This window comes from Polyodon spathula, chromosome 7 (genome assembly GCF_017654505.1).
Source record: "Polyodon spathula isolate WHYD16114869_AA chromosome 7, ASM1765450v1, whole genome shotgun sequence".
Taxonomy (NCBI): Eukaryota; Metazoa; Chordata; class Actinopteri; order Acipenseriformes; family Polyodontidae; genus Polyodon; species Polyodon spathula.
In genome coordinates, this window is record NC_054540.1 from 6,753,189 (window position 1) to 6,765,786 (window position 12,598).

A 12,598-nucleotide genomic window follows, 5' to 3' on the forward strand; every position below is an offset into this window, starting at 1 on the left:
ATGGGATTACACCAGCACAGAGCTTTGATAAATATACACAAGGGGTTACAAATCTGTGTTTAAATTATTTTTAACAATGCATACATTCATTTAAGGCCAGTTCATACACCCTTTTAAATGGTATAGAAATTCACCGGTCTGCCTTTGAAGAAATACGCTGTGATAAAATGATATGAGAGAAGGCACGATGAGGAGACGGTAACAGCTCTTCACCCTACCTTTATAAAAGTGCCAAATAAAGCACTATGAAAGGGATATGTACTGATTGGTTAAAACATCCAGATCAGGCTTCAAGCCACTTGTGGAGTATGTTATGAAGCTGTCTGTCGGTGAATTATAGCTATTGTGTTGTATTTCTTCATTAAACATGTTTGTGTAGGTTTATTGTAGATGGTGTATAGCAGCTGAAGTACCCAATCTTACTTTGTGTTACCATTTACCTTGCTTTGCAGCAGGGATGGGACTGAATTAAACCCAACTGCCCCCAGGTGACCCCACACATCAAATCTCACTTCAGTATCCTGCTTAAAGCTAATTGTATAGCAACAGGAGGTGGTCTCATGACTTACAGATTTCAGCAAAGAAGGTGACACTGCAGTTTATTTTGCCATGACACAAGTTGACTGATACAAATCCCTTTAATGGAAAATCAACCAAACATAAATAAAGCCATCTCCTTGCAAGTTATAGCACGGACACTGTAGGAAACACCTGCAATCTTACTGCTAGAAGAAAACTGCCACTAGAAGGGAAGTGCTAATCCATGTGGAAACTGCCATGTGGTTTGGTTAATTCACATTTTAAAAGTGTGTTGGTCTGAAGGAGTCAAACTCAGCAATACAAGTTCGATGTGTCTCAGGTGCATTCTGTTCAGTGTTTTCACAGCTGAGGCAGGAGCAGTGGTTCACACTTCAAGGCAATGTAGAAGACTGAATGAAAGACTAGTAGTACAGCAATGCTTACACAGTATAGCGACTGCCTTGTTAGATACATCTAAAAGTTCTTGAAATTAATGGAAATGCTAAAAAAAGTTATTGCGATTTTGGTGGGCTTGATCACGTGATGGGCAGTCTGCATAAATATATGTATGTTTTGTGTGTGAAGGACAATCACTATTCTCATCATTAGCTCAAGTGTCCTTTTATCCAGCTGCAGTTGAGAGTGTAAAGGCCTGGTGCACCTCAGGCACTTTGCTTTGTAGTGTTCATTAAAACCACAACTTTCAAAATACCTAACCCCTTCCACTGCATTTTCCAGCAATCAGGAAATCACAAACCGAAGATGTATTCTCAAGGACTCATACTTGCAACAGGAAAAGCCGACAGCCATTGTGCAGTCCAAGAAACTACTTTTCAGCTAAAAAGTTAATTTTTTGCAATAAAACTGGAATCGAGACAAATACATACAGAGACTGTATACATTAGTTTATTTTTAACTGCAAAACATTGACATAATAAAGTACCCAACTTGTAAATTATCTTTTAAAAAAGCACACTAAAATGCTATTGTAAACAAGCATTTTTTAAACGCAAGACAGGTCACTTTGTTTTTTCTAAATAAAATATGCAAGTTCAATAAATACAAATGTTACAAGTAATGAATAAACTACACAGGCCCAGTCAGGGAACAGTGCCATGCATTATTGTTTAGTGTCATCCTGCTACAGGCTACTGAGGCCAGCTTTCTCCTATGCTTTTCATTCTCTACAATCTGTGTCACTGCAATATTACCCAAATGCCTTACAGCTCAATCAGCCAGTCTGCCTCCCTGTATCTTTTCCCATAGCACACTTGGACAGGGAAAGCACTTCAGACCCAGGAACAGTCTGTGGTGCATGTGGGAGACCTGACATTCCACCACCACGTTCCAATATATAAGTGACTGCTCTATTGTTTTATCCACAGGGAACAGGTTCTTTCATCTCCATTTTTGTATCATCACTTCTTGACCTCCTAATTGAGCTTCTGAGCTTTCTTATGATCCAGCCACTGGTGGCTCATGAGTCACAAAACTAACAAATAACAGGGAGTACATTTATTTGGGTTTGTGGAGTGTACAAGTTACAAATATCATATCATTTGCATACATAAACACATCTGAGGGCGTCACTGGATGCATATGTACATAACAAAGGTATCAGTTCATATGGGGACTGACTTATCTAAAAATATCTGGTTAAAGCAAGGTAAAGTACAGGCACGAGTCAGTTAATATTTCCTACTAAATATTTTGGATCTTGGCAGGAAAGAAAATAAATACAGATTTAAGACTCACCTCTTTGCAGAAGGGAACACTTCAAGGTTTTACATTACGTCTAGAGAACTACCTCTGATGAAAATTACACAGGTCCTTTTTTTGGTTTACATTTTTAGATTTGCATCTCTGACGTACAGCACAGCTTTGAAATGGTATCACGGAGTGACAGAGTTTAAAGGAGGGAGGTTAACTGGATGTCTTGGAAATGTAAATAAACTGCATCAGGTGAGGTTTTCAATGAAACAGAGTGCATTGAATGAGATGATTAAGAAATATAAATATAAATAAATGCAAACAGTCACCAAAGAATCTGTTTAATATTACACCAAAACAGGTTTGGTAATACTATAATCCTCAACACTTTGGAGGTTATAAAAGGACAGGACACAATTTCATGCTGAAGCATTAGAATGCTATTTCAATAAACATTAACTCACCCAGGCATACACCTACATCTATCCATCTATCTGCTGATAGAAAAGATGACACAACCTTCATGGAAAATGAGACAACACTGCAGCCTTCTCTGATGATTTGAAGGCTTGTTTGTCATTTCCGTTAATTCAAGCATGCAAGCAAGGTCACAAAAGAGTGACTGGATGGGTTTTGACAACTTGGTACACACCAATACAGAATCTTCCTATTCAAACACATTGGACTGCTTTCTTTTTTGTTTTAACAACTGGTGCCACCTTGTTCTATTTCCCACCGAAAATACAGCCTCTCTTTCATAGACAAAAGGGGAGGGGGTGCATTAGACCATCTATTACTCCACAATGGACAAAGACAAAACTGTAGACAGCTAAACTCTGCAGCTAGACTTCTGTCCGGGTCTTGCACCAGAGATCACATCACTCCTGTTTTACAGGCCTTGCACTGGCTGCCTGTTAGGTTCCAAGTCGATTTTAAAATTCTATTTCCTATAAGGCTCTTCATGGGCTGGCCCCGCTTTATTTATCTGATCTTTTATCATTTTATACTCCTACCCGCAACCACCGCTCACATGATCTTACTTTGAGTGTTTTTAAATCGAGTCTTAAGATTTTTTAGAAAGGCTTTCTTATGATTCTGTATTTTTGTGTTTGGGTTCTGTGTTTTGATGACTTGTTGTATTTTCTTTTGTTAAGCGCTCTGAGACGAATGTTTTTAAGGGCGCTATATAAAATAAAGTTTATTATTATTATTATAAAAGTGCTGAAGAATGGAAAAAACAAACCCCTTCATAATTCATACAGTACAAGACAGCTGCTTCTGTGAGTGATCAGTTTTTCACCAGCTTTCTCATGCACACTTAGTAAAACCATTAATATCAAAGTGCTAGAAGAATATATTAGACATAATATTAAATCCACAAGGGGACATAATCAATCTGAATTTACATTTGTTGTCTAGTTGTCTACTAAATTATAAACACCTTAAACTCATTATACTTTAGTCATACCAAATGCTTGCTCTTCCCTATTTCAAATAGTAACCGTATAGTCCCCAGTGGCACATTAATACAAATGAGTATTAGCAGAGTTTCTCTGAGCACGGTCTCATGTTAATAAATGCCAGAATGCTACTCATTTCCACTAATTTATAGTCGCATTGCTAATTAATGCTCATACTGCATATTAGCATTTACCCTTCAGTTTTATTATTTCTAATTCTTTGCACTAATTCTTGCCCTAAAATAGGGTAAGACAACGATTGTACATGTTATCAAATGGCAAAGCTTATCCTTAATACGAGTCTTTACTGATAGCGGCTTTTTGAAATTGTTGGCTCTTACTAAGGGTATGCATCCCTCACCCGTCTCCTAGTGGACTAAACATCTCTAAGTCATAACTACAAGAACAAAGTACAGCTTGTGTCAGACAAAAATGATAAAAAGTAAACACAAACAGAAAGGATGTGTGTGGAATAAAGCAACAAAGCTACTCCTAAAATATACCGTGGGAGCTAGTAATAAGAGTTCATTTTTAATCTTTGCGGCTTAAAAATGTGTTATTGATTTTTGCAACCTTTAAAACACTACAATAGACATTTTAATCAGGTAAATATGCCTGATATTATTGTATTCTGCAAAGGCTGACCAAAACCCCTAAGTATGGTATATTTCTGATCTCTTTGATCACCAATGGAACATTTTTATGCAGCGTCGCTTACAAGTGCTGCCTGCTTGAAGGCAGTGTAGAACAAGCCTTTTCATGAAATGGTGGGTAAGCAGTCATCACTGCAACCACAAATCCCCTGCCCACAATGCATCCCTAACAGTATTCATATACTCCAGCAATCAAAGCAGCAATTTCCTTCCAGCACGCACAGAAGGAAACAGGGCTATCCAATATCCTACCTCTGATACCAGCAACTTCAAGCAATCAAAGTGTTCATAAGTAAGACCCTCTGACCTCCAAGCATAGTCCTACAAACAGTAGGGGACTTCCTGAGGCTGTCTAACCTCCCCTTTAGGCAACCGACAGAATGTATAAAAACTTTATGCATTTTCCTATCTTAAGACTCCTGTCTAGACAGCATCTGGCCTATGGCAGCTAGTGGCATCGTTACAGTTTAATACAGTCAGACATCCACATTGACATACAATTTTTATGAGGACCATCCGTCATTTTCTAGAAATGTTTTACTTCTTTGGTGTGCAATCCAGTGTTTTGTGAGCATTGGCAATAAATACGAACAGCAAGAACCGTAGAGTTATTTAGATCAGTTATTACACTGCTATCAAAGTCATTAAGCACGTCAATGACCCTGAAGACCACAATAATTTAGTAGGCCCTACAGTCCCACCATTCTCGTGTCCCACATGGATTATATTTGAAGGTGTAATGTCCCACATGGTTTAGATATCATTAATAATAATTTGGTCAGTCATATTTATATGAAACAGCTATGCTACAGTGCTGGGCATTTCTTTTTTAGGTAATTTTTTTAAGCCTAGTTTGAATATATGCACTGCAGAGAAGTACATCTTCCATAACCATAAGATAGCATGAAGATGTAATTTTACATTTTCAACTACTGTACCAGTTGTAGCATTTAGCTGATAAAGCACAGAAGGCTAAACTAGGGGGCAAAAATGTAAACAGACACCACAAAATTGTATTATGTGTGAATCACACCATGACTGTGAGATGCTGCAGTTTTGCAGTTGTTCATCTCACAAGGATAGCACACAGGTGGGTGTAAATGTGGACACTCATTTCCCATGGTTGAAATTTTCCCTCCTCTAATGGTACCAAGGGCTTATGAGATATGTTATCCACCTTATTTGTATTTGTTTTCAGTTTGAAGTTCAATTGTATAAAAGTAAATAAAGATAGGATAGTGTGGAGGTGGACATTCAAATATCCAATCCAAATGCTCACAATGCAAGCCTAGGCAAGTGAAATAGATTGCAGCAATCTGATTTTCAGTCCGACATCTGGGGTTAAGATACATGTGAAGCATACGTGCCTACTGTTTTATACCCTATATATTATGTAAATATGAACGCATCCTTAAAAAGAATAACTTCAACATATTAATTCCATTTTTGCACAGAACAAGTACTGTTTATTTTAAGTTGTAATCTGCCAACATGATCAAAGAGTTATATCTAGAAAGAGATCCATCTCTGCCTGCTTTTATAGAAACAGAGTCATCTTTTGAGGGATTGCAAGCTAAACTTCTAATATATCAATTTTATTACAGATTTTATTACAGATTTCTCTTGCCATGTCAAGCAACTTTGGGTAGTTTAATTATGAGAAATAAAAGAAATGCCAGCTGTAGTAATAAAAGGATGCAATATATATTTTGGAGTGCATTACACAATATTTTGCCTGTAGGCGACCACAATTGTTTGCTCAGAATAACTGCGCTCAAGGGCAGAAACAGGAATTGTTTTTTATTAAATCAATAGGAAATTATCAAGATGCAATGACACTAAAGGAATGTTTTGACAGGCGTCATTTCATAAAATTGAAACAAGGCTTTAGTTCCTGGCACATGTTCATCCATGACCTCACCAGTTACATAGATTTTACTTGTTCAGTCATACAGATTCTCAAATTCCAAGGACGAAACAAAGTATGTATTCGGATTCCTTTATTTGTACTGATGAGAATGATTATACAATACAATTGCAGTTATTATAATTAAGTTATGGTCTTCAAAAGAACCAAATGCTATACTGCAGTGAAGCCTGGAATGAAACTTTGCCAGCACGGCTGGCTTACAGCTTATCCCTATAATGCCCCCGTGCAATAGCAGGCCAATTTCCATTGAATATTACAGCTTCAGCTAAGCCAAGAAAATCCCAGAGTGGTACTTTAACTCATACTGTTCAGCACTATATGAGGCATTGGAACAGTACAGAGTTGGCCTACAAATAGCAAGGCTAAATTGTTTATAGCCGTTACTCACATGAAAACAACAACAGAAACACCTGCACTATGTAGCAAGACTAATTAGCTTCTTATGCAAATGGAATGTAATATATAAAAGCTGCCTCTCCCTGTTTAAAGAGCTGCATGATCTCTTTAAAATGTCTTCCAACAGAAAAGACACCAGCTGCATCATAGATCGAAAATATTTCTGCTAAACATCGCTCTGTCGAGTACAAAACAGGGACCTTTTACAAATCATTTTTACACTTAATTGTTTTTATTTTGTTAGAAAGTAGAATGTCTTTAAAAGGTGGACAAAAATGAAATATTCTACATTTTAACATTTACTGTTTTTCAGGTAAGCCTTTTCATTTGTTGTATAATAACTCTCAAGAAAATGGAAAATTTTGAATGTGACAACATTATTGTTTTCTGATTAAGCACATATTATGTTTAGTATCTTGAAATACCTATTTTTAGACCATGAAATGCCATTTTTTACAGTGTAAAAAATACAGCCCTAGTCAATTTTGATGCACGGCCTTTTCTGCAGATTCCTGACCCCTATTGCCCTGAAGGAGTTAATTACTGAGGAATGGTCATCTATCCCCAAAGAACTATTTCAAACATGTCAAAGATCAGTCATGTTGAATTAGCTCCATCCTGGCTGCCCATGGCCAGCCCTCTAAATAGGTTAAACTTTTGTAGATCAATAAGTAACAATAAAAAACAAAAGAACAATCAAAAAGATACTGTACATTTTGCATTTTTTTTTTATTTCACCTACCCCTTGTTTCATGTTCCATGTTACTAAATAGAATGCATTAGTAGGATTTAGAAAATCATAAATATTGTTCAGAGGTCAGCACTTGCAAGACATAAGGACGAGGAGAAGCCTGGGAAGATTAATCATAAAACATCAGAACAATAAAGACGGAAGTCAAGACTATAAACCTTTCTTCTTTCGAATAAAACTAGGGGCAAGTATTTGTGTAAGATGCTTATGAATGCCACAGCAAGTTATAGCATTTCAGCATTCAAAAAATTGTAGCTACTGAAACATTCTCAGTTTAATGGTCATGGCAGCAGGAAAGCATCTTTAACTGCTGGATTCGATGACAAAAAGAGCATTCCGGATTTCATTCTGTAATGAATTCAACATTGCAAATCAATTTAGCAAACCTATTACTAACATTTTAAAAAGGGGAGTATGAACAGCAATGCAGCTTTTTAACAACTACAAAGACCAACCCACAGAAACTACATAGACTTGCACAAAACTGAACAAAGTTGAACACATGATCCCCAAATTCTTTAAAAAGAACTATGGCTGCTGTCAAGATTACTGGTTAAAAATTACTTTCCTTTGTTATGATTTATTAAAACATATTCTGTTTCAGTACTGTGGTACCTGTATACAACATAATGAAGACATATACAGTGTAAAGAGTTATATTGAAATGGTGCTGACAACAGTACATTACGTTTGAAATTCACTTTCCAAAAAACGTTTATTTTCAGTATGATCCATTTTACTGAGTAGTTGAAACATACCACCTCCTTTACTTGAATACAAATTAAAATAATTAAAAAGGTTTAAAAGCACCCAGATCCCAAAATCTCCTAGTTTAACTGGAGAAAGTTTCACAGATGGTTTCCCTCAATCCAGTCAGGGTGATGTCTGCTTTACCTGGAATCAGGATTATAAATTGAAATGCTGTGCTCTGGTTGTGTAATTTATGGTTGCCTGTTTTGTCCAATTCTGTTCTCCGTTGACTTTCCCTTTTAAAAACTGCAGTAAAAACCACAGGTGACTCTTTAAAAGACATAGCCCTCTGCAACGGTGTAGCAGAGCGCAATCAGAAACAGCAACTGAAATTCAATTTGGAGATCGGAAAGCAACATGGGATTTTTACTGGTAATGTGGAAAAGTATTTATCCATAACTTCAAACATTCAATTGTGAATTCTGAGGTAAAACTTATAAAGGCAAAGTTCTGGCTAATGCCCTCATCAGTGTATGTGATCACGTGTGAACGGTTTGTCTATTAGTTTCATGTACACTTTACCTCACAATATTTAAAATAGTTAAAAACAAGTTGAAACAACCTTAACATACATACATACATACATACATACATACATACATACACACACACACACACATCACCCACAGCCTTCTACATAAACCACAACATTCCACCAGCTGAGCTTTATTATTGTGCTAGGGTTGGCAGTGGGAGCTTATTTTTCAAACCAGTGGAAGAGCTCAAAGCCCAGTAGTCATTAGCCAAGATATATGTGTACGTGAATGTGACATACAGCCCTTTTCCACCCTGAATCTTCTCTCTGCAGATGCACCCTGTCAGCTAACTTATCTTTTTCAGGAAGACTTAATACCAGCGCAGTACTTGAACAAACTGTGCAAACAGTTCTATTACAGACAGGGAAGCTGACCTGCATTGATAAACACGATGGATAATCTAACAAGGAAAAATTTACAGTTATCATCAGTGACAAATATGGATTTAGATTAATATATGAGACATACGCTCATATTCTGAAGAGAAAGCATTCACTCCCATGAATCTACAAACGTAACAGTAAACAAGGTGTAAGTGATTTTTCAGTTACTGAGGAACTCAAGTGTAAACATGTCAAGGTTAATAGTATTGAGTAATCCATCGATATGTGATCTGATGTTCATAAAACTCACACTAACTGTAAATATTGTTTAGCTTGTATGATGAGTGTTGCTAGTATACTATATTGCACATCTGGTATAGAGACATTCATTTCCTCGCTGCAGAGAGGCTGATGAAAATCTATCAAATTGAATTAATGTATCTTTATTTTTTTTGGATACCGGTTGTTTCCCTTCAAATTGTCAATATTCTAGCATGAAACTCACCAGGATTTGCTGATACGATTAGTCAGGCTGCTGTAGCCTTCCAATTTGTTTGAATTATGCATCTACATTAATTGTAATCAGTTTAACGTCACCGAAAAACAGTGCACCGATCCGAAGGTTTTAAAAGGAAAGAAGAGCATTTCATCATCGCCTCACAATGTGCACTGGGTTTGAAAAAAGACCAAGGGACACCACCAGTCTTAACTGTGACATTTCTTAGGAATCGTTAGCCGTTTCTCAGACAACAAGAGGACCAGTCGAATCAGTCGCGTAGATTTAAAATGTAACACAAATTAATGCCAAAGCAACATGTTTTCTTGCAACTATGGGTTTAATCATCCAGACAGGATAAATACACAAAGCACAGAATTACCGTGAAGCTTGGTTTGTGAGCTTTGTTTACAAATCAAACACAGCAAGTCTCCCGCAGTCGTTGTGCATACAGTCCGTGCAACTAGTACGACAATTCGTATAATTCTGTGACTGTTGTTTTCATTGTGATATCCCTAGTTTGACTCTAGATAGTTCACTGTTTGAAAACTTAACAATGCTACAAACTAGAGTGCCAACGTTTGATGCATTGTAGCTCAATGCATTGCAAATGCATAAAATGTGACGAGCTGCATATCAGCAAACAGCCTCGGGCTGAAGTCCGACTCAATGAATGTAATCAGCAGTGACCTTTTTTAAAATGTATTGCCAAGCCGTGTCGTTCTTTTTATTTATTTATTTATATTTTACCACACTCCCAGTTGCCAAAGGGTATTAGGAAATGCTGACAGACTGATTATCGCAGAGCCCCTACCTGTCATCGTAGCAGAAATCAGCACCCAGAGTATTGAAATAGAGGACCACAGCCACAACGCTGCACACCAACTCTGCAATCATTTCTTTAAAAAAAAGAAAGACAAAGGGGGGGACAAAAAAAGCAGTTCCAGTTTTTTATCCTGTTTCTTCTCTACTGGTTTCAGCATTGCATTTGAAAACCGAGCTCCCCATTCTTTCAAAGTGGTGTACGCGAACGAATTATCCGGACATCTCCTCCCTCTAACCCATTTTCAGTTTGCAGCGCTTTGGCGTCGATCTGATTCGAGAGGGAGAGCACGATCTTTGGTATTTACGGTGATGCTGGCTGCATTTGGAAGAGTTGTTGATCGCAGGACTTGGTACACTGTACAGCTGCTATGACTGAGACTCAGGAGTGCTTGAGTCGCATGTGGTTAAATGTCTCCTCGCGCCCCGCCTCCCTGTGCTCGCGCCGTGTCTCTTGTAATTAAGGGGTAACCCTGACAGCGAGAAAGCAGTCGGAAGGATGAAATTGAATTGGTATTTTAACATCTAAATGCACTAAATATGGTAGGTTGACAACACAAGGAAATATTTATTTCACATTTCACTTTAAAAACGGAAGTTGCGGGTGTAGTGTTAGAAAGCGGTAGTCGGAGTATGGCGCTTGACCCGTGTAATAATGTCAGAGCTGTCAGAAAGATTTTGGTACATGTGCAATCAGTTGAAATCTGACGGGTGTTTTGGTATATTTACCGTTATACACTTTTTCTTTCCATTTCTTTTTTTCTTTTTTTGCAACTTAAACTGGAAAAAGATAACCAGTTTCTCTTAAAAGAAAAAAAAAATCACGTCGAACATGACAATATGAGAAGGTACCGCATGTTGCACAAGAAAAAAAAAAAAAAAAAAAAAAAAAAAAACGTTCAAGTCCCAATGTATTGTGTATGGTTACATATTCACATACATTTATAAGCGTATGATATCCTTATAAGAATAATATTTTTTTTTATATTTACTGTAATGTTTAGGTATATTCTGGCTTTTGTCGTATTGATTAGTCTAAACCCGCAAAATGGGCGTTTTCCTCCATTCTGGGTGGTTTAGGCATGCGCGAGCCCTGAAAACTTTTTAACGCGTGCCTGAAAATAACATTATACTGGTACCACAAGTGCTTACGTAGTCTAATACAGTACACGCTATTGATTCTACCATGTAAACAATATAACCTTGTATCTGTTTCTGATCTGACTGCCTCATACAGTACATACAAAGTATATTGTACAAGTCAGTGTACTGTATACTAAATAAAGTGACGTGTGTCATTAAATGTAACATACATTTATGCACCTATACAAAATTATAGTCTCTAAAGCTGACCTATGTAAATCATGTTCCTATTCACTATTGATAAAAAAAAATACGTTTGTTTACTCTACTGCATAATATCCCCAGTGTACCTTGACAAGTTGCAAATCAACCGACCAATGTGTCAGACAGCATTAAACCATTCCGCATTTCTATTTTTAAAACAATAAACAAGTGAGGTTTTTTTTTTTTTTTTTTTTTTTGACATCCAGGCTCGCGTGAATACAACTGTACCCTTACGGAAAAATCCTATAGGAGTACTTAAAAAAAAAAAAAAAAACTATAGGAAATCTATAGAAAATCCTGTAGTAAATTGGGCACAAGTCCTATAAAATATTCTATAGGACTTGTGCCCATAGGATATCCTATAGCACTGTCCTAAAGGATACTGAAGGATTCACTTTTAGGATGTACTATAGGATAATCTATAGACTGACTTCTACAATGTCCTATAGGACCATCTTAAAAAGATACCGACATGCATTGCTCTGTACACTAATCATTAAAAAGCCAAACTAAGGTCACTGGCAAAATGTGAACACAAATTAAACTAGTCCCGGAAAAATAAAAAAAAAAAAAAACACGGAAATTAACTGCATTTCACAACCAAATGAACTTAATAAATCCGGAAAATGTGGAAAGATCTTTCTGGAACAGAGACTTTGCAATAAAAATAATAACAGTGCGGCAAATTATTAATGGTTTACAGCAATGTCAGCGGTGACGAATGATTCATTTATGAACTGAAGTAAAAATGTTCTGCAAGTGCTTGTTAGGGGATGTAATCAGCCCACAGCAAAAACAAATAAGTACCTTCCACAGCATTGTAATATATGATTGTAAAACACAAACGAGAACAGCAGATTAATCTTCTGTTCTGGATAAAGCTGGATTAGAGAAATTGGTTGTAC

General features: G+C 36.8%; 1 protein-coding gene across 2 annotated transcripts in view; it reads right to left on the reverse strand.

Annotated features, from left to right (window-relative positions):
* Positions 1 to 10,732, reverse strand: part of LOC121318062 (protein O-mannosyl-transferase TMTC2-like) — a 108,672-nt gene extending 97,940 nt beyond the window's left edge. For both annotated transcript variants that reach the window (XM_041254316.1, XM_041254317.1), the window contains exon 1: positions 10,339 to 10,732. In XM_041254316.1, coding sequence (XP_041110250.1) covers positions 10,339 to 10,421 — 83 coding nt within the window. In that variant the 5' untranslated portion in view covers positions 10,422 to 10,732. The remainder of the gene's footprint in view (positions 1 to 10,338) is intronic.
* Between the last annotated feature and the right edge of the window lie 1,866 nt (positions 10,733 to 12,598).